Source organism: Arvicanthis niloticus, unplaced genomic scaffold (assembly GCF_011762505.2).
Source record: "Arvicanthis niloticus isolate mArvNil1 unplaced genomic scaffold, mArvNil1.pat.X pat_scaffold_299_arrow_ctg1, whole genome shotgun sequence".
Taxonomy (NCBI): Eukaryota; Metazoa; Chordata; class Mammalia; order Rodentia; family Muridae; genus Arvicanthis; species Arvicanthis niloticus.
The window spans coordinates 57,395-79,748 of NW_023045957.1; the positions used below are offsets into that span (position 1 = coordinate 57,395).

Sequence of the window (22,354 nt, forward strand, 5' to 3'; positions counted from 1 at the left end):
GTTTTTGATTTCCTGAACTACTCCTGGGAGTCCCTGCCCCTGGATCTGCCCGGAAGCTTCTATGGATACAGTGAGGTGTTGGTGTTGTCTTTACGTGCTGGGGATGATTGGTCAGGAAGACCCTTGAGGAGCTTTGGGCTGCCTCATACAAATGCACGTCTAGTTGGGGGTTTGCATTTCATTTTTAGGGCTTCGCAAACTTACTGACTTAGGTGGATCCCTTAGAGCTCTGAGTCTCCAGCTCACACTCTAAAGCGTTGACATAATTTTCGAACACAGCAGTGTGAGCCAGGCCTCAGCCTTACGTGTTGTTACATACCTGCCACTATGTCGTGACGTGACACAGTTGACAGAGTCGTTTATGAGTCCTGCAGGGGAAGCAGTCTCACAGGCGTGCTTGTTTCACAGCACGTGTACACGCAACAGGAAGTGCGGGAACTCCTTGGCCGCCTGGATCTAGGAAACAGAACAAAGATGAGCCAGAAAGGGTCCTCCGGGTTGTTTCGAGCTGTCTCGGCTTTTGGTGTTGTAGGTAAGAAGAGCCTTCCTTGCCTGTTTCTTTATGTTGGTACAGATTACTTAAAGAGAGCTCGTATGTCTCTGTAGCTGCACAGCCTTGACTCATCCCCTATGGCTCTGCTTCAAACATCACTATCAGTCTATCAGACATTTGAACACTATCCACTCATGTGCTCAGCACCGTTCAGGTTTATATAGAAATAAAGAAATAGAGAGATGTTTGGAGGTATCTAATGTCTGGCTTGCTGTGGAATGAGAAGTAAAAATTAGCTTGAGCTATAAGCATCTGCCTCACTTCCCATCAGCTAGAATTACAGATTCAGTAAAACTTGCTTTAGATTGAACAGGACAGGCTACAGTACAGCCTGTCACAGACTCCTTTGGGTGACGCCTTAATTGGAATTTTCTATTGCCGTGTTAATAGGATGACCACAAGCAATTTGGGGAAATGGTTGATTTGGCTTGTGTTTATAGTTCATTATCTAGAGAAGTCAGGGCAGGAACTCAAGGCAGGAATTAGAGGCAGGGACAATGCAGAGGCCGTGAGGACTGCTGCTCACTGGCTTACTCCTTATGGCTTGGGAAGCCTGCTTTTCTACAGGATCCAGGACTGCCAGCCAAAGGGTACCACCCACAGTGAGCTGGGTCCTCTGCATTCAGGCCAGTCCTGGAGAAGCATTTTCTTGATTAAGATTTCTTCTTGCCCGATGACCCTAGCTCCTATCAAGTTGACTCCAGCACAGTGACCCCTTTCTTACTCAATGAGAACGTTTCTTCAAAATCACAGAGGGAAGGATTCTATTCTTACTGTACAGTGTAAATCACTGTGACTCAGAGACACGGTTTCCATTTTTAGCAAGGTCCGTGGAATTTCAGATAAGGGTTTCCAAGCTGTGCTAGCTTTGCAGGGAATGTGGGGCTTTAGTTCACTTCAAAGACCTGATGTTGATCTCTTCCCCAACGTCTCTGAGGCAGGGTCTCCCTGTCTGGCCTGGAGTTTGATGTGTAGACCAGGCTGTCCTTGAACTCACAGATATCCTCCTGCCTCTGTGTCCCAAGTGCTGGGATTAGAGTTGTGTGCCTCCCCAGCTAACCTGGTGTTGATCTGTTTTAGCCTGGGCCTGATCCTCCCATTTTTTTTTTAACTCAAGCTCCGCCCCTTCCTTTCCTGTGCTCCGATGCTCTGTGCGCCCCTCCTGGTGACAGACCATTCAACCTCTCTGCTGCTTGATGATATTCTTTTCCCTGGTTGTGAGAAAGTGGCTTAAGGAAGGTCTCTTTGGTTCACAGTAGGAGGGCACAGCCCTTCATGGCCGAGAAGGCACAGCAGCAGTGGCCTAGGCAGCTGGTCACAGTGCAGCCACAGTCAGGAAGCAGAGAGGAGTGAACCCTGGTGTGCAGCCTAGCTTCTCCAGCCTTTTTTCATTCAGCCCTGGTCCCCAGCCCATGAGTGGTAACGCATACTTTCAGAGTGAATCTTCCTGCCTCGGTTAATCCACTCTGGGAGGAGAGTTGTCTTCCAGGTGACATAAGTTGTCACAGATAGCTCTGTGCCTGATTGGGCTAGGACAGAGGAGAGAAGCCAGGACAGACAAGGCGACTGTAAGCTGTACGTACACAGCCAAGTCACATAATGAAAGTCCAGTCACATTGGAGTTTGTATTACTCAGATCTGGAAGGGGCAGGAGAGCTTTCCAGGAGCAGAGATTTATACTGCATCCTGAGGGAGCATTATGGTACAGGTGGAAAGAGGGAAGAGAGGCGAGGACTCTATAGAAGCGGCAGTAGGGGTCCTAGGTGCCCGGGTACCTATAGGATCTGGGATGCTGGGAATTCATCATCATGGCAAAGGCAGGTTGTTCAGAGTGTTCACATCACAGTTCCTCAATGGCGGGAGCTTGAGAGTTCCTTAAGCCTGCTGTGGTATATACTGGGTCATGGCTGCTGGTGTTAACGACTAATATGGACCTTATGTCATTTCAAGTTTCCAGTTAGCACTTCCTATTTTAACTCTGCTATTGAAACTTTTACTATACCCTGCCATTTTTGAATTATTATTTTTTTTCCCTCAACTTGGTAGGATTTAGAATTACCACAGAGACTCTGCGGGTACGTCTGTGAGTGTGTTTTCAGAAAGGCGAACCTGAGCAGGAGAATGCCCCCCCCCCCTGGGCAGCACTGTCCCGTAGGCTGGAGACTGAACAGAAGGAATGATAGCATTTTCCTGTCTCGGCTTTTTTTGTTCCACTGTAGCTGCAGTGTGACCACCCCTCTTCTTCCTCATGCTTCTGTGCCGTTTCTTCTCCACCCTGTGGACTGTCTCGGCAAACAGGGAGCCAAAGTCAGTCTCCCTCCCTTGACAAGAAGAGTAGCAAACACAGCACGGTTGGTTCCTTTCATTTGCCTTCTCCTGAGACTTGACGAGTCCTTCAAAATCTCCTGATTACTGGATACGTGTTTGAGGGCTGAGAATGTGCACTTAATATCATATGCACTCATCCATGTACATTAATAAGTTCCATGTTAGTTAAATTTATTAAATCAAGTACTGATATTTTAAAATTAAGAAAGTATTTTTTAATTAATTTATTTAAAATTTTTTTGCTTTTCAAGACGGGGTTTCTCTGTGTAGCCCTTGGCTGTCCTGGAACTCACTCTGTAGACCAGGCTGGCCTCGAACTCAGAAGTCCGCCTGCCTCTGCCTCCCAAGTGCTGGGATTAAAGGCGTGCGCCACCACTGCCCGGCATAGAAGGTTTTCTTTATGCAGAATTGAAAGGGTTAACTCTCCTCATATAATCTTATATATAATGTATATGTTATATACAATATGTATTCTATAGGTATTCTCTATGTCTAATCATGTGTGTGTGTGTACATGGGACTAGGTTATATAACCCAGGTTATCCTCATACTCGTTATATAGCTGAAGATGACCTGGAACACCTGATCTTCTTGCTTCCATCCCAAGAAATAGGATGATAAGTTCATACCATTGGGCCTGATTTAATCAGTACTGGGACTGAACCCAGGGCCTTGTGCATGCTAGGCAAATAGTCTACCAACTTAGCCACCCAAAATAATTTTAGGTTATGTAATTGCCAAAAATTTATATGACTATAAAGTTATAAAAGTATCAAAGTAGGTAATGTGTAAAGTCTTTGGTAAATATGTTTCTAAACTCATTTGCATTGCTAAGTCTATGTGACATTATATTTGTTTTTTTTTTATCTGCAGGTTTTGTCAGGTTCTTAGAAGGCTACTATATTGTATTAGTAACTAAGCGGAGGAAGATGGCAGATATCGGAGGCCATGCGATATATAAGATTGAAGATACAAGCATGATATATATCCCCAATGACTCTGTTCGGATTACTCACCCGGATGAAGCTAGGTATGCACCGGCACTGACAACTTATTATTTGTTTTTGACAGCAGCAGAACCAAAGAAATACAAATGTTGTATAGCAACATCAAGTGTTGGATCAAAATTCCAGTTTCTGCTAGGGACTGTGTAGGTCTTTTCTGCAGTCCGACACGGCTCAGCAGTTGGTGCTGAAGCCGCCAGGTGTGGGAGCAAGGTTCACAGAGCGTCAGCCTGCTAAATAAACGCAGAGCTTTTGATTGTTTACAGAGACGAGCAATGATTTCTTACATTAAAACTGGTAGGCATATTTAACCAAATGATGACACTCAGTGTCACCTCTTTATTTGTTGTGTGTGTTGTATATGTGCACATGTGTGTGGGCTTGCATGCATGCAGAGGCTGGGTGTTGGGTGTCCTGCTGTATATAGTTTTTCTGCTGTATTCCCTTGAGACATGGCCTCTCACCAAAACTGGAGCCGTTTGTGTTTCCAGCTAGAATGGCTGCCAGTGAGCCCCAGTGATGTTTCTGTCTCCCCACCTGCTTGCTAGCTCTGTGGGGGGAGCCTGCAGCCATATGTGGAGTCTTATGATGTTAAGCATCTCACTGATTGTTCTGACTCTCCAATCCTGATGTCACATTTTCGTTTGAAATGGGAACAGCACAGACTACCTTAGTAATTCTGCTGAAAATGTTTCATGCATACAGAAACAATCAGGCAAATCTGTAATGTGGGACCTTTTGTAAAGACAGTAGTCTTCTAAGACACTTGAAAACATGCAGGTCATCAAAGAAAACAATACACTTGTAGATTTTAGAACCGACATGACAGGTGCATCCTCTGACTTTCACTTAGATCCCGGTGGAGACTTGTCATGTATGCACACGTGTACACAGAGCTATAAAGGCACTTAGATCCCGGTGGAGACTTGTCACATATGCACACGTGTACACAGAGTTATAAAGGCACTTAGATCCCGGTGGAGACTTGTCACGTATGCACACGTGTACACAGAGCTATAAAGGCACTTAGATCCCGGTGGAGACTTGTCACATATGCACACGTGTACACAGAGCTATAAAGGCACTTAGATCCCGGTGGAGACTTGTCACGTATGCACACGTGTACACAGAGCTATAAAGGCACTTAGATCCCGGTGGAGACTTGTCACGTATGCACACGTGTACACAGAGCTATAAAGGCACTTAGATCCCGGTGGAGACTTGTCACGTATGCACACGTGTACACAGAGCTATAAAGGCACTTAGATCCCGGTGGAGACTTGTCACGTATGCACACGTGTACACAGAGCTATAAAGGCACTTAGATCCCGGTGGAGACTTGTCACGTATGCACACGTGTACACAGAGCTATAAAGGACTTTATTGGGTTAGGAAGCATATGGACTATAACCTAAGGACATCACATTAATATTACATTTAGAGTCTCTTGATAGAGATTGATATTGCTTGTGAGAAACGGTTACAACTGGAAGTGTCTCCTCATATTTTGGCACCTTTGGAATATACATGTAAACACAACCAAGTACTGTGGGCACAGAACAGGACTCGAGGCTGAGCACAGACCTGAGCTGTGTCTCTCATGCCCTTGTTAATATACATGGCTGGAAGAGTATTTTGTCCAGTAGCTGGTCTACCTGCGTGTTGACTGTGACTGCATGTTGTCAGTGCTGGGCTCTGCAGTTTCCACTGTGGCGTCAGGTCAGTGTCCAGGACAGGTTCAGATTTCTCTCAGTTAAGTGACGTAGGTAAATGGGGTTTGCGTGTGTCTAAGCAGGGGAGTCTCATGGCGAATTAGAAGAAGGCCATCTTGGTTTTCACTGGACTCTGTTTGTTCCCTGATTTTCTGTAGGTCTGAAATCTTTTAGAGGTTTGGTGACACTGTTAGGGACTTGACAATGGGAGGAAGACTGTTATCAATTGATAGATTGGAAGTTAGATGGGTTCAGTTGATGTCATATTATAAAAATTCAAAGGACATCAAGGCATACTTATATTTTTATGGTTGGTAATCGTTTAGAATTTAGCTATGCTCTGTCATGTTTAATATAGTGATTTAATAATCTTAAAAATAAAATTATCTTATGATTATAATACTGTGTACTATGTAGACGTTATCTATAATACAGTACAATTATGTCAATAGCTTGTTATAGGAGGAATGAAGTGATATTTTCTAATATAATTATAGAGATATGTGATCTAGTAATACAGTAAATAAGAATGTTTGGAAAAAATATCAGGAAATAAAATACAATACTACTAGGTATGTTGTCCATTTGGTAAGTAGAGGCTACCTGCACTGCATGGTTGTATTGACGGTAGGAAATTTGCCAGAACAGTTTGCCACTGTAAGGTGTTGTTAAAGAGAATTATCAGTATCTTCATAGGAGCAGAAATATACTTGGCAGAATTCCAGATCTTTATGATCCAATCTTAGCTTACAACCTCTCTAAAGGAATTTATTGAAAGTGTCTATAATAAAATTTATTCTTACAATAAAACTTTAAAAGGGAAGCCTTTAATTTAGGTAAGGAACTATCAAGGAATATGCTAGCATTCCTAATATTCAACATGGTATTTAGAACCCTAGCTAAGGCAATGTTTGTAAAATAAACAGTAGATCAGGAAAACAAGGCACTTCCCTTCCCTTTTTCCTTTCCTTGACAATGTCCCCTATGGAGCTCAGGCTGGCCCTAAACTCACAGTGAGCTTTCCTGCCATAGTCTCTTAAGTGCAGGAACCACAGGTGTGTGCTCCCACACCCAGTTTCAGGAACCACAGGTGTGTGCTCCCACACCCAGTTTCAGGAACCACAGGTGTGTGCTCACACACTCAGCTGCAGGGATCACAGGTGTGTGCTCCCACATCCAGTTGCAGAAGCCACAGGTGTGTGCTCCCACACAGCTACAGGGATCACAGGTGTGTGCTCCCACACTCAGCTGCTCCCACACCCAGCTGCAGGAACCACAGGTGTGTGTTCCCACACCCAGCTGCAGGGATCACAGGTGTGTGCTCCCACACTCAGCTGCTCCCACACCCAGCTGCAGGAACCACAGGTGTGTGTTCCCACACCCAGCTGCAGGGATCACAGGTGTGTGCTCTCACACTCAGCTGTAGTGCCTAGTTGAGGAATGCAGAAATAACACATGGCCTGTATCATATATGATGACTTAGCTAACCGTTGAGCAAGTTAAATCCTTAGTTTTTGGTACAGCTACATTCACGCAGTGCATGGGAGCTGAGAGTTGTAGAACAGCACACAGGGTTTGAGGTGGTCCCTGAGAAGATGTCCTGTGGACTATATGAAGATTTCTGTAACAGCAAAGTAAGGCACCAGGGCCAGAGGATGGAAGCAGTAACTTGAAAGTTGCCTCTGGAGAGGGACCAGGGCTGGTGGGTGTAGAGAGAATTTTAACCCTGAAAATTGTGTTTTAGTTACTTACCTAAGTGTGAATGTGAACTGTCACCTGATGTCTCACGAGTGGTCGGCTGAGGCACGTTTCATTCTGCCCTCTTCTATTTCCATGATAAAAATCTTCTCAACTTAAAGTTACGGTAACCCATGGGGTTATGGTTACTTTAGTGACTGGGGACAACAACAACAACAGTCTTTATCCCTCCCTTGCTCCCGTACCCTGCCCATGCCCTGCCTGGGTGGGAAGCACAGTCACTACACAATGGGGTGCACACTGTGTTAAAGGTATCTAGCTATCTGAGCGATGCCTGGCAGATGCATACCCATGCAGAGCTGGCTGGGATTGCTCAGTTCAGTGAGCACACTCACTAGTGTAAGGATATCCCACACTCACTAGTGTAAAGATATCCCTGACCGTATGTTAAGCCATAACAAAGAACACTTTGCGTTTATAACATGCTTTAATTTTTTTTTGTTTTTAGGTACTTAAGGATATTTCAAAATGTGGATCTATCTAGCAATTTTTACTTTAGGTAAGTTTCTTCCTTTTAGAAACTTGATTCTCGACATTTTAAATGGCTAGTGTAAAGGTACTATAAAAATCACCTTTGTTTCAGGAAGAAAGTAATACGATTTAAAGAAATAACTTCATTATGGAATTTTGAATCATAAAAACGAAATCGTATCACTTCAGGTGCAGAGTTGTAACAGTGCCATGGTTCAGTCTCAGCTGATGGTCTGCCAAAATGAAGAAAAAGCTAATTAGAAATAGGAAAGGGATTTCAATCTCGACGTGTTGCGGGTGGCCCTGTAAGTGAACAGTTGTGCTGGAATGAATGTAGCGTTAAGCAGATTGAACATCCTAAGAGTATGCTTTGGGAGAGAGAACAGAAATCTCTCTTTGTACAGAGACATTTGTGGAGATCTATTTAACATAGCCAGCAAGCAGACAGACAAACAACGAGCAAATGTTACAGCATTGTGACGAAGTGTTAAGATGGCAGTGTGACCAGTCTCAGGCTGGACAGACAGACAGACACAGGTGTAATAGACAGAGGAGTCTGTCTGCTGTAGTATCCAGACTGAGACGTAGACTCAAGACGGTGTTCACCAATAACGACCTGAGCTGGGCCTGAGAGAGGGCCCGCAGCATTTGTGTGCATTGGCAGTGCACACAGACCAGGCACTTTGCATTTTCAGGGATCTGTCGTTAGTCGTTAATAGAGTTAATCATTTATTTATAAAATAAACACAAACATAATGAAAGCTAAAATTATTAAGTCATAGAACAGAGGGTTCTAGGTGAAGTGAGTTTTTAATCCACAGGTACTTAGTGGCTTGTAGGTTTCCATGTTTGTCTGATTTCATCTACTTTACATAAGACAGCTTCATCTTCCGCTCACAGTGTTGTGAGCTAATACTGACGCTTGGTGGCGCTGCTGTTTGAAATGGGCTCCTGAGCCATTCTTGGCCATACTAAATTTACGCAAGTCATTCCTCAAGTTATAGTACATATGCTGGGGTCTCAGGGCTGCGCCACGGCCAACTGGAAACCAGCTGCTTAATATAACTTGTCTCCACTCAAGCAAAGGTGGTAAGACTGGGTTTAACAGACAGAACTGAAATTAATTTCAGTCAAATTATGGAACTAAACCGGGGAAATAATAATTAATGTGTGGCTCTCCCAAGAGAATTGTAATACTTAAGATATTGCCTGAATACTGTACTTGAGCCTCAAGATCGTTTCTGGAATTCCGTGTTAAAATGGATAACTAGAAAGACTTAAACATTGTTGATCTTTGTCATGCATACGAACTCACAGAGACCACAGCAGCCTGCACAGACCTGCTCAGGTCTGCACCAGACGGGGTCCTAGAGCTGAAGGGAGAAGTGGGCACATGTCTCATCCCTACCCCAGAAGCTATCTGCTGGTGATAGCCACTTGCAAGTGGGAATCTAGTTTCCTCTGAGGGAGTCTCACTAGGGAAACAAACTACTCTTCAGGATGGGCTTCATGCCAGCAGCGGACGCCAGCAGAGAATGAACTCAGCAGCGTCTTTGCCTCAGAATGTCTTGTCGTGGATCTTTCATTATTATTATTAATATTATTATTTTAATTTTATTTATATATATATTCTTTTTCCTCTCTTTTTAACCTTCAGGTTCTTTGCATCCAATTTATGGGACTCACGAGTGTGTGAATGAGTGGCTCTCTTTCTTGTGCCTTCCCTTGGGCTCTTTTCCTTCTGTTCGCTTATTCTGTCCAACTCTGGTGTGTTAGTTTTTGTTTATTATTTTATGGAATTATTAGTGCATAAAGAAGTCTGTTTTTTAATGAGAAACGGAAGAGGGTGGATCCGGATGGGAGGGGAGGTGGGGAGGAGCTGGGAGGAACAGAGAGAGGGAATATTGTAGTCGAGTTTTATTATGTGAGAAAAAACCCTATTTTCAATAAAATTGTTGATCTTATGAAATTAGAATCATAATTTTTTTCTGCTTAATGACCAACTTTTATTTGTATAAAGACTGTGTTAATTTTTATATGATTCTTATTTTCCTAGAACATGTTTCACTGTAGGAGATTACATTATCTTCTTACCCCTGTATCACTATGAAGTTTGTAGTTACTTTTGCTCATGTTGAAACTATGGCTCAAAGCCAAGCACTTTTGACGAGGACACTGTACTCCAGTGTCCTATCTATAGAACCACATTCATGGGCATAAGACAGTGTGACTTGAAACAAGAAATGAGATTGATTTCATCATGAAACAAACAAACAAAAAATACATGTGCCAATCAGCGAGTGGATGTGACCCACTTCATAAATATGTATTTCTAGTGTTCATGATTAAGTCAGATGGTGAGGTTTCTATTTAATTTCCAATCGTGTTTGTATTCGGCCGTGTCTGCAGTGCTCATTTAATGGCATTGCTTCAGTGGAATACCAGGTGCAGAGTAATTTAGCTCACAGATTGTAATTCCCCATGGGAGCCGAGACCGTGAAATATCTTTGCTTCTGTAATTCTTACGTCTGAATTCTCCTCTCAGTTATAGCTATGATTTGTCACACTCGCTTCAGTATAATCTTACCGTCCTGCGAATGCCCCTGGAGATGTTAAAGTCAGAGACATCCACGGCGTGCCAGGAAAGCTTCGACATCTTTGAAGATGAAGGGTTAATCACACAGGGTGGCAGTGGTAGGTGAATTCTGCATGAATGTGGCATCTCAATGAAGTCTCTCCCTTTCCTCATCCTTTATCCCTTGGTGGCCTTTATCCTTGTGGGTTGTCTTAGAGACGCAAACTTGACCAATTCATTTAAAGTTAATCTCTGTAGCTGTCCCTTGCTACTCTGTGGGGCCTTCTTTCTTCCACCCTTCTCACCCTTTTCCCCCTTTCAACCCCCGACACTAGATAGGAGAGGAAAAAAGATAAAGGGAGAGAGGGAAGGAAGAGATCCCTGAATCTAATTTATTTTCTTCTTTGAGTATGACTACTAACAAACCACAGCCAACTCCTCCCCCCTCCAATGACCAACACCACCAACCAGCCTCTCGGGGCCCTGGCATTTTTCATACAATCTGAAAAGTTCCTAGAATTCCAAACATCACACAATTGCAGAAACTGTCTGCAGTTGGTAAAATTACACCTCTGCTAGAGCACAAGGCAAATCATAGTCAGCTGCTGTGGACAGTCCAAAGCAGCCTCGTATCTCACACTTGGGATTAAAGTGAAACACATTCTTAGAGCATCTGTGTGTGTGTGTGTGTGTGTGTGTGTGTGTGTGTGTGTTTTAAAGAAGCCAAAATTCTAAAATTGTCTCTACAAATCACAATGTGATTATATTTATAGGCCAGCCAGAAATTATATGTTGTCAGTTTCTAGAAATTATTTGTATACTTCTTAATGGAGTGCATTCAGAATCTAGTCTTTTGGTGACATTTTTATGGAGAATTACCCTTTGAATACTGTAGAGTGGACACCATCATATTTTCATTCACAGAAACTGGTCAGTTATGAGTCAAGTTTGGGGCTAAAGTTACCACGGGTTGCCTGTTATGTGCTGGGCATTTACATACAGTATTCTGAGCCCTATAGAGTGTCTGCTGGGTGAGTATAAGGCGGCTGTGTAGACATAAACACTAAGTAGGAAACTGAGGCCCAGAGGTGTCAGCACAGCAAGTGACTGCTCTCGGCTTGTCACATCAGTCGATCACAGGCCGAGCTGCGTGCCTGGCACTGTCAGGTTGTTGCTAGACCATAGTAGACTAGCCTAAGGTGCCTCTTTGTCAATTCTGTTCTTGCCAGATTTTGGGTTTTGGTCTAGAACCCTAAAGCAAATGGCTTGTTATTGTGGACATTGTGACGGAGTCCTTTCAAGTGTAAAGTGAAAATTTCTTGGCTGAAGTAGGCCAGCTGTGGAGAAGTCATAGCCAGCTCTGGCTTTGAAGCCCTTGCTCCATGCAGCTTAAATGGTAGAGATGAAGCTGCGGGTGCAGAGGCAGCATCCACTCTAAAAGAGACCAGAGGGCTTGCCTGTGCACCCGTGCTCCCATGCGCCTGTGTGGAGAGTAGGGAGAGTAGGAGAGGCTGTGCTTCCCCACAGGCTCTGCCTATGCCCAGACTGTTCTTTCAGTTGAATGTTCCCCCTGGCTTGAGTCTGCTTAGCTTACCTGGTTGTCACTTGGGTTGAAGACAGGCTGGGAGCTCTCTTGCTGTCCTCAGTCCGGGATTCAGACATCCGAATTATAACCCAAAGTATGGAGTGCCTACGGAAGGGAGGAGCTAGTTTGAGTATTTGATAAAGCCAGAAGTGTTGCTGAACTTGCCGCTGCAGTCTGCATTTGAATGTGTGTCTGGGTTCTGCTGTGACTTCTGGGCTGTGCCTAGAACAGCCGTAGGTGGGTGTGATTGAAGAGTGTATCATACAGTCGTCTCCCGGAAGGACACACAGAGCGGGACTTAGAGACAAAGGTGGTACCAGCATTCTGGTCTAGGCTTAAGAGGGAAAGCAGTTCTTGTGCTTTCATCATCGAGGGATCATCCCCTGTTGTTAGCTCATGGCCTTCCATCTCAAAGCAAGCAGTGGCCTGCTGTCCTGTTTCACTTGTAAGAACGCCATGGTTACAGTGCACGAGCCACAATAATCTCCTGGGCTCAAGGCCGTGGGCCTAGTGGACTTCTCTTTCTCCTTGTCATTTAACGTAACCTATTGCCAGGTGCTGGTGACGAGGATTCCAACATTTCCTGGGGTCCAGGGTCATTCTGTCTGGGGAAGCTGGTAGAAATGGAGGGTGAGGGTAGGAGATGGAGGGGTGGGTTTGCTAAACTCTCCGCAAGTGCATTAAGGACGTTACAGAAGCTCTTCAGCCCAGACTCCTCTGTGATAAGCAGCAGCACTTCCTGTGTACAGGCAAAGTAAGGCAAACACTGAGATGCCCCACAGGAGATAGTTATTGGCAACCACACTAATGAGCCAATTAAAAGTATTTAAGTCCCTTTATTTGCGATGACCAAGAGAGAGACCACACCTCTGGAAAGTCTCTAGGTGCTAAAGCTCAGGGGTACAGCACTTTTAAAGACAAAAACCACAATTCCATCCATATATGTTGCATGGTGCCTGTGGCTGTGAGAGGGGTGGTGGAAGGTCTAGAAAGACACAAAGTCAGGGCAAGATGGCATCACCTTATCCATTTCAAAACTAAGTCACTGTGTAAAGTGACAGATGGAGGAATGTCTGATATAACACTCCCCTACCCCACGCCACTAGTGTGCCTTGATCTCTTTCCTCTCTTCAGGACCTCATGTAGCCCAGGCTGGCCTCAAACTTGCAGTGGGGCTGAGGATGATCTTGAACTCCCCCTTCTGTCTTCTCCTTAAAAACAAAATTAGAGATGTGGGCCAGACATGACCACCGTGCCTAGTTTATGCTGTGCTGGGGACCAAACCCAGGGCCTCATGCATGCCAGGCAAGCACAGCAGGGCACACCTGAGCCCACAACACCCATTGGCTCCTGGATGCACGGAGAGGGCAGAGGACTTTGGCGCCATGCTTGTTTGTTTGCTTGCTTTTTGTTTATGTGTGGTATGGTGCATCGTGTGTGGGCTTGGTGTTCCAAGAGGTCACAAGAGGACATTAGATCTCGTGAAACTGGAGGTCCAGATTATTGTGAACCGCCATGTGGGCACTGATTCAAACCTGGGTCCTCTGCAAGAGTAGTAAGTGCTCCTAACTGCTGAGCCGTCTCTTCAGCCCCTAGATTTTATAAATTAAATTGGAACACATTCAGCTCACATTTTGAAGGGAAGACAATGGGATTACCTGGCTGCTCAGAGCTTTTAATCCATTCGTGTGTAAATACGCTTATTTCTTATTTTTCACTTCAGACAAGTTTTGTGGTGCTCACTGCAGTTTAAATTCGTCTTGATATGCCAGTGTGTTTGGTGATTTCTCCACAAGAAGGAGTCCTGATATAACAGCTGATAGCACGTGGGAAGTGTGAGTGGTGCCCCCCCTTACTCTGTAGCCATCACGTGCTTTCTAATCCTTCTCATTCCCGCAGCAGCCCCTGTTAGATGTGGGCAGAGGCCCCAGGTGGTAAGGGGCACTCTGGACCCTCCCTGTCATGGCGCCGGAAGTCCTCGTCCCAGTTGCGGTAACCTCAGACTATGTTCTCTGTGGCTCGCTTTGCTCCATTTGTCTTCATTCATGCTTCTGTCATCACATCCTTCATTTGACTCACACTTTTTTTTTTTTTTTTTTGATTTAAAAACTCTAATAAGTCAGAATGTCAAAGTCTCGTGTGACTTTGAAGCTCATGGTAGGGAGCCCTAGAATACAGCCACGGAAAGTCCTCTGACGCTGAAGGCAAAAATGGAAGAACTTAGCAGTGTGCAGGATGTCAGTCAGTGCCTTTATATTCTCGTTACTTTTGTTTTTCAGGCGTCTTTGGGATCTCTAGTGAGCCTTACATGAAGTATGTCTGGAATGGTGAACTTCTGGGTGTAGTTAAGAACGCCGTGCATCGCGACTGGCTGTTGTACATTATTCATGGGTTCTGCGGGCAGTCAAGTATCCTTTTATACATATTCAAGATGACAGCGTCATCGTGCGGTGTCAGCGTGTAGAAAGGTCATACACTGTGGGATTGTGGTCACCACTCTGTGTCCCTGTCCTAGTTAGGATCTCTATTGCTGCGATGAAACACCATGGCCAAACCCACATTGGGAACAACAGGTTTATCTGGCTTACGCTTCCATCACTGTTCATCTTCTGAGGAAGTCAGGACAGGAACCCAAACTCCAGGCAGGGACCTGGAGGCAGGAGCTGATGCAGAGGCCATGGAGGGGTGCTGCTTACTGGCTTGCTCTTTATGGCTTCCTCAGCCTGCTTTCTTATAGAACCCAGGACCTGCCCAAGGGCGGCCCCACCCATCGACAGTCATTTTTCAGCTACATGAAGTAGCAGTGAGATGAGGGATGTGTATCAGATAGAAAAGGCTGCAGTGGTAGCCGTGGTACCATAGAGTGCAGACTTTGATTGGAAAGGATTATAATGAAAGCCCTAGAGTCAGGCTACCAGGCTCAGTTTGATGATACCTTGGCTTTTCTCCTGCAGGTTGACTTTTCACTAATTCTAGCTAATGCTGAAGCCTTTCAACAGGGTGCCATCGTGCTGTGAGGGGGAGGAGGATGAAGAGGAAGAGGGGGAAGAAGGGGGAGGAGGAAGAAGAGGAGGAAGAGGACAGGGAGGAGGAGGAGGAAGAAGAGGAAGAGGAAGAGGAAGAGGGCAGGGCATGCTATCTAGCAATGCTTCAGTTTTCTTGCCACTTTTTGAGACAACAGAGGGCATTTGTGAATTCTATGTTTCCTTGATAAGATCCCTTTTATTTTAGGCTTTTAAAAGCAAATGGCAAAATCTTTAAAGGATTGGGAGGGCCGGGCATCAGTTAGTGATGTTTTCTTCTAAACTCTGGGGCATTTGTAGGGGTGGCTGAGGGGCACAGCCTTGAGGGGTGGCCACGCTGCCTTTTCTGTTCCAAGTGTGGGGAGAAACGGGGTGTGTCAGACACAGGGACTTTGAAGTGAAGGTTGGGGGGACACCTGGCTTACTACTTTATAGTCACTTCAACCACCTGACAGGATTGGTCCTGAATCACTTTTGCCTCTGTCCAAAAGTAGTCTTTTTGGGAAGAATGCGAGTTTTTCCCCACCAAATAGAATGTGCTGTGGTGTCTCAAGACTGGCTCTAAAGTGCAGTTCTAGCCTGGTTTGTATTTCCAAGAGCTAGCTCAGGGCCTGGCATATAGTAATAAATGTTTGTTTTTAAAATAGTAAACAGCATCATGGATTATCGTTTTATCGTTTTTACAGCTCATTAGTCTAACTGAGGAGTCCGGGCTGCTGGTGATCAGGCATTAAATGAGTTCTGAACGCCTGTGTGGTGGGAGTAATTGCTGTTGACTACAGGCCAGACACCAGAAATTTTACACCAATTACCTCAGCTCATCCTCCCAACAACCTAACAGATTAGTGATTATTTTATCCAGCAGGCTTACAACTAGAAACGTTTCAGAGTTGGGATTTTTTTTTTTTTTTTTTTAAGATTTGAGGCCATTTGCCTAAACCTTAGATAACTTGAAGATGGAATTCAAGTTTATTTATGTTTCCTATACACCTGGGGCTGAACATGTTTATGTGGTGTATTTAGGGTACCTATGTTTTGACTGACCCATAAGACAAGGCCAGGTAAAGGATTTTACACTGTTGGGTCATAGTGGCACTCAGGAATTTCAGACTTCAAGGCATTTCTGATTTTTAGACCACAGTTGTTCACCCTATAGCTGCTTTGTGATTGATTTTCAGTAGGTGAGGTTATAACGCAGAAAGTTAGATGCCGTAGACAAGCTGTACACTGGCCAGGCAGCTCACATCGACACCTTCGGGGTTTAAACTTTGGATCACCTTTGCAGTCTGAGACACAGGTCTTCCCTCAGTGTTGACAGTTCTTTCCCTAGTTTACCCTTAGCATTCAGGGATTCGCGCCCTTGTGGGGAGGCCTGGCTCCATAAGGAAGGAGTAGTTATTCTAACAGTTTTACTTGGTCACAAGGAGAGACATAATACAGTACCCTGTATGCGTCCTTGGAGAGTCACAGAAGTCACTGCTTGAGCATGTTGGGTGTTGCCATCGAACTGGACAGACCTGAGGAACCATTGGGCCCTGTGCTAGTACCTTCTCCGTGGAGCTTTTAGTGTCTCAAGGCTATCAGACAGGATGTATTAAATGCACAAAGGATAATGATGATTCCTGTAGCTTTCTGTCCAGTCACAAATGCTGAAACACTTTAACGTAGTTCCTAAGAGCTTTTGATCTATGGACGACCAGTGTATGTGACCCTAATAGCCAGAAGGTCCAGTCGGTTTGCTGGGACGCGCTTTCTCAAGAGAGGTGCAAACTGTGAGGTAAGACGGCCAACTGCGTTGCTGTAATTTTGTGACCTTTCACGTCGGCTTCACTGATGTTGACAAAGCCGCGGACTTCTAAGTAACTAACTGCTTAACATCCGAATGTATTTTATCTCTGTGCGTGCGCATGTGCATGTGTGTGCATAGGGGGGTCTGGGCATGTGGTGGCCAAAGGACAACTCACAGCAGTCATCTCTCTCCTAAGGATGGAATCAGATTGCCAGGCTTGGCAGCAGGTGCCCTTTTTGTCCACTGAGCCATCTCACCAGCCCTAACCAGTGGATTTAAAAAGTGAAGTGTTTTTAGTCCGGGATATTATCAAGAGAATAAATAGCTCTCCAGAATATGAAACTCTTAAGGAAAAAGGGCCGATCGACAAATGTGTTGAGCAGTAAACTATCTTAGAAAGAGCTGTGCAATGGAGTTTTGAAATGTTCACTGTTTTGGAGGGTAAGGCATATCTGAAATGCTTGGAAAATGTAGGGACGAAACATCCAGCCGCCCACTGAAGAGTGAGGAGAGGAAGTGTATTTATGACGGGAAGGCAATATACAGCATGCCATGGGACAAATGTTGTGGCTGTATTATTTGCTTTTGAATAATGAAAGGATAACCAAGCCAGGTTCTCAGTGCTTCTGGAAGTATCCCTTATATCTGGATATGCCTCTGTTCTGTAACTCATGCGGCCTCCAAAGTCTCCGGTCTCTCCCCTTGAGTCCTTCCTACTATCAGTGTTACTCGGATCTTCACTTTGGTCTTCAGAAGTGAAAGTTTTAGATTCTTTGTTCTTTATCTCCTGCATAATTTAACACAATTGTTTTTCTTTTCTCTGGCATCCTACCATGTGTACTGGTCAAGTGCTGTTGGCTATTTGTGTTAACTTGATTTTCTTCTAGTCTGTTTTCTGCTTTTCTTATTTTTTTTTTTTTTTAGACAAGACTATTAATTTATTATCTTCTTTTCTTTCTTTCTTTTTTGTTTTTTTGTTTTTGTTTTTTCGAGACAGGGTTTCTCTGTATAGCCCTGGCTGTCCTGGAACTCACTCTGTAGACCAGGCTGGCCTCCAACTCAGAAATCCAACTGCTTCTGCCTCCCAAGTGCTGGGATTAAAGGCGTGCACCACCATTGCCCAACTTGTTAAAACTTTTATTTAAAAGATTATTTTATTTTATGAGCTTATTTTTATTTGTATCTCTTTTTTTTAGCTTCTCTGTGGGTTATTGATTATCCACACCTATTAACTTTTATGTTTTTTTGCTTTTCTTTATCATGTTTTAATGGTTCTGCGTTTCCAGTGTGTACTCTAAACACATTTTAAGATGAATCAGGTTATAATTTCACTGTGTACTTGATGTTTTTCACGTAAACGTTCTAAGAGCACAGGCTATGTTTAATTGCGCCTTTCTTTCCAGGGTGACGTTGCAAATGAGGTGGAGACCGAGCAGATCCTCTGTGATGCCTCTGTGATGTCTTTTACCGCAGGCAGTTACTCTTCTTACGTACAAGTTAGAGGATCCGTTCCCTTATTCTGGTCCCAAGACATCTCAACTATGATGCCAAAGCCACCCATTACACGTGCGTGGGCCAGCCTGCCGGGAGTTGCTTTTGTCTGCTGTCATTCAAGATGATGACTGCTGTCACATAACTCTAATCAGTGGTTGGGTTTTGGTGAGATGTTGGTCCTTTGAGCAAGATTATATGGAGGAGTACCTTTTATTAGCTTTCTGCAGTAATTCATTCTTAACTTTAACTGTTAGTAAATGTGTGTTATTTTGCTTCAGAAATGGCAGACTCATTCAGATTTAATGCTGTGAGTGTCCATTGAGCTGCCTGAGAGTTTGGGAAAGGAAAGTGCTACATCAGTTGAATTGCATTTCTTTTCTATGGTTTGAAAACCCCGTGAGTGTTTTATTTCTGCCTTACAGTTCCACTCACCTTTTCTGTTCTCAGTGGACCAGGCAGATCCCTTTGCACATGTGGCTGCTCTTCACTTTGACCAGATGCTCCAGAGGTTTGGCTCTCCCATCATCATCTTGAACTTAGTGAAGGTATGATGTGCTTATCAGATACACTGGCGACCAAAGGCATGGCCCAGCTATGCTCTGCTTTCACCAGAAAAAGAAAGAGAGGAAAGGAGGAAGGTGGGGATGGAGGATGGGAGGGAGAGAGGGGAGGGGGAGGGGGAAGGGGAAGGGGAGGGGAGAGGGAGAGGAGGGAGAGGAGGGAGAAGGAGAGGGAGGGAGAGGGAGGGAGATGGAGGGAGAGGGAGGGAAAGGGAGAGGGAAGAGAGGGGGAGGGGGAAGAGAGGGGGAGAGAGGGAGGAAAAGGGAGAGGGAGGAGAGGGGGAGAGGGAGGAGAGGGGGAAAGGGAGAGGAGGGAGAGGGAGGAGGGAGAAGGAGAAGGAGGAAGAGGAGGGGGAGGGGGAGGGGGAAGGGGAGAAGGAGGAGGAGGAGGAGGAGGAGGAAGAGAAGGAGGAGAAGGAGAGAAGGAGGAGGAGAAGGAGAAGGAGGAGAAGGAGAAGGAGGAGAAGGAGAGAAGGAGGAGGAGAAGGAGAAGGAGAAGGAGGAGAAGGAGGAGAAGGAGGAGAAGGAGAAAAGGAGAAGGAGGAGGAGGAGGAGGAAGAGGAAGAGGAGAAGGAGAAGGAGAAGGAGAAAAGGCAAAGGAGAAGGAGGAGAAGGTGAGGTGTCTGTTGTGCCAGCATGCTGTGTCTGAGCATCTTAGCTTTGTTCTTTGGTCTTAGCTTCCACATCACTTCTTCTGGGCTTGCCTTGGGGAACCGGTACTAGATCTTTCTGAAGGAAGAGGGTGATTTAGTCTACTAGGCTCCTGATTTCCTTGTGTGAACTAGATCTGCATTAAATTCCTTAGTTCTACACCTTAGGAAAAAATGCAGATCAAATGGCCACATCCTCACCTTGATACAGCCCACTCCCTCGACACTCTACAAGAACCACAAACCAGTGTAGCAATAGGACCAAAGGCTTCATTCAGAAACATGGTTCAAGAATCAGGTGGGCTTGTGAGGAGCTCAGGCAAGGTGGTGTAATGTCTCTCACCTTTCCATCAGAGCACACTGACTGGTCCGTACAGGGTGTGTGCATAATTGGACATGCAGGTCGGTAGAGGGCAAGATCACCCAATAAATTTTATTTATGTCCATCGAACCCAAGTGGATTAAAAGCACATCAGCCAGTGGCTAAGAAGACCTCGGAGACATCAATATAAAGGTTTTACTATATCACGTATATTAATATAGTCTTTTATTCACAACTGTCTTTAGATGCTAACTCCACACATATTTATTCATGAATGCAGAAGTTGTATAGTCATGTCTTGATCTCTGTCTGCTCCGGGTAATGTAAGTTGGAACTGGATAATGTATAACTCTGATTCAATATTGAAAAGTAGCTGTAATGTACACAGTTTGAAAATTAAGGCAGAAAACTTTAATGAAAACATTTGTTGATCTGTGCCTAGTGGCACAGGCCTATCATCCCAGCTATTCCAGAAGCAGAGGCAGGGGGATCAGAAGTTTAAGGCCTACCTATGCAGCAGAGTGCATTTTAGTCTAACCTGAGCAACTTAGTGAGACCCTGTCCCAAAGTAAAAAGAGGGTAGGAGTGGAAGTGGCTTAGTGGAAGAGCACTTGTCTACATGTGTGAGGCCCTGGGTTCAGCCCCCGGTATTGTACAAACCGTGGTAAGTATGAGTGCTTTTCCAGTCAGTATAGATGATTAGTATACAAGCAAATTCCCACTAAAGTGTCGAGTAATGAGCTATTAGTGGAACAAATCCCCAACTCTAGGTGAGTAGATCTTGTTCCTGCTTTATAGAGTGTAATTGAAAAGTTCTTGTAAATAGAACCCTGAATATATACAGTGCTTGGAATTCTGTGCTAATTCTACACATTAAAAATGCTACTTAATGCCTGTAACTGAACTCAGCCTGCTTTGCCTCCCTGCCGTCTGCCAATGCAGTTTGAAGTGAGTTTTACAAAAACGTTTATTTACAAGGTGGCCAAGCATGTGGAGACAGGAGAGCTGGCCCCAGAGCCCCCTTGCTTAGCCTAGGGTGTAGGGTATTTGTGGTTAAAGAGGTGGTGATGGGGTGTCTAAAGCATGAGGAAGGGTAATTGAAAGTAACCCAGAGTGGACGCACTGATGATCTACACCTGTGCAGTTGGATTGCATGGCTCTTCATAGGCTGTGAGTCCAGAGGATTTAGTAGTGCCTGTGTGCTCTGAGGGTGGACTTTGGTCTCCTGGTGTCAAAAGGTCACTCACCAGATACTTGCGCACACCCAAGTAAGGGATCGGAGATTGCAGTTGGTTTGAAGTAGACAGAAGCAGTATCTAAGTTGTTGGAAAACAGCTGGGCCATGGTTGCCCTCACAACGCAGTGGTCAGAGACATCACTTGTCACAGATCTCATAGGAGGAGCCTGCTCGATCACATGACCTCTGAAGCTTGTTCACGTGACCTCTGAAATGGTGGAGAACTCATGGGTAAAAGGCAGGCCGAGCAGGATGATTTTTGATGTGAGTCTCAGAGCAGGGATTAAGAGCAGGGTGACAGGCGTGAAAGAGATGCACTCTAATAGCACACGCTTGCAGTGTGTGTGCACCTGTTGAGAGAGAGTCATCAGAGTGATGAGGTTTCATTTGATTGGCTAAAAAGGAGGCTCGAACCTAGGACCTCTCACATGCCTGGCAAGAGCCCAGCCACCGAGCCACACCCTCAGCCCTGTCTTCAGCTGTTTTGTTAACAGGATAGAGCAGCTGCTGCTTCTTTCATTTGGAGGGAGGTCTTGGTAAGCTGTGGTTAAACCTTCAAAGAACGTCTGTGGCCGTAGGAGAACAGCAGGAGGAGCTGTCCCTTGTCGCATTGCTACTGTGTGATGTTGCTGAGAGGAAACGCTTCTCCGGCTTTCCTTTGCCCATTTGCCCCGTTGTGAACCCCTCCCTCTGTGGGCACCCCCTCTCTGGGCCCGTTGACGCACAGGATGACCCTTAACCCTCCATTCTTAATTCTTATATAATTTCTCTATTCGTTTTATTCCGCTGTGCAAAAACTAGCCTTGTTTGTTTCCACAATGGTTATTTTCCAGTTGGTGACAGTTGGAAATCAGCACGGGAGGGCTTTGACACCAGCAGTGGTGCTATGCATCTCTTAAGTCTCTGCTGCAGTTTTTCTTTGTTTTAAGTGAAGGCCTGATGAAGGTAACAGCAATAACTAATTTTTACTGAAGACTCTGCCAAGAACTTAAAATGCTTTGTTGCCTTTAAACCCCTCGTTACGGCTGTGAGGGATATACTGCTGTTAGCCCAAGGAAATGCGATAGCCTTGCTGAAGGGTACTGGGCAGCAGCCCAGAGCTGCACGGTAGCATAGTCTCCAGTAGTGAGAGGCAGTGTGGTAACCTAGGAGGTGCTGCAGGCTGGGAGGCGGGACTCAGGCCGTTCTGCCACAGTGTGAAGCCGGTGAAGTGCCTGCCCTGCTACCTCGTGGTTGTTTTGTGGGTTGCATTTGAAAAAGCACTCTGTAGTCTTCTGTGTAGGGATTGCCTGT

At 45.0% G+C, this 22,354-nt stretch overlaps 1 protein-coding gene across 1 annotated transcript in view; it reads left to right on the forward strand.

Annotated features, from left to right (window-relative positions):
• The window catches only part of LOC117701885 (polyphosphoinositide phosphatase-like), a 50,462-nt gene that overhangs the window by 19,756 nt on the left and 8,352 nt on the right, over nucleotides 1-22,354 (forward strand). The window contains 8 exon segments of the mRNA XM_034493290.2: nucleotides 409-532; nucleotides 3,755-3,911; nucleotides 7,804-7,854; nucleotides 10,372-10,520; nucleotides 14,266-14,394; nucleotides 16,686-16,786; nucleotides 18,202-18,364; nucleotides 18,740-18,837. Of these exon segments, the coding sequence (XP_034349181.1) occupies nucleotides 409-532; nucleotides 3,755-3,911; nucleotides 7,804-7,854; nucleotides 10,372-10,520; nucleotides 14,266-14,394; nucleotides 16,686-16,786; nucleotides 18,202-18,364; nucleotides 18,740-18,837 (972 nt within the window).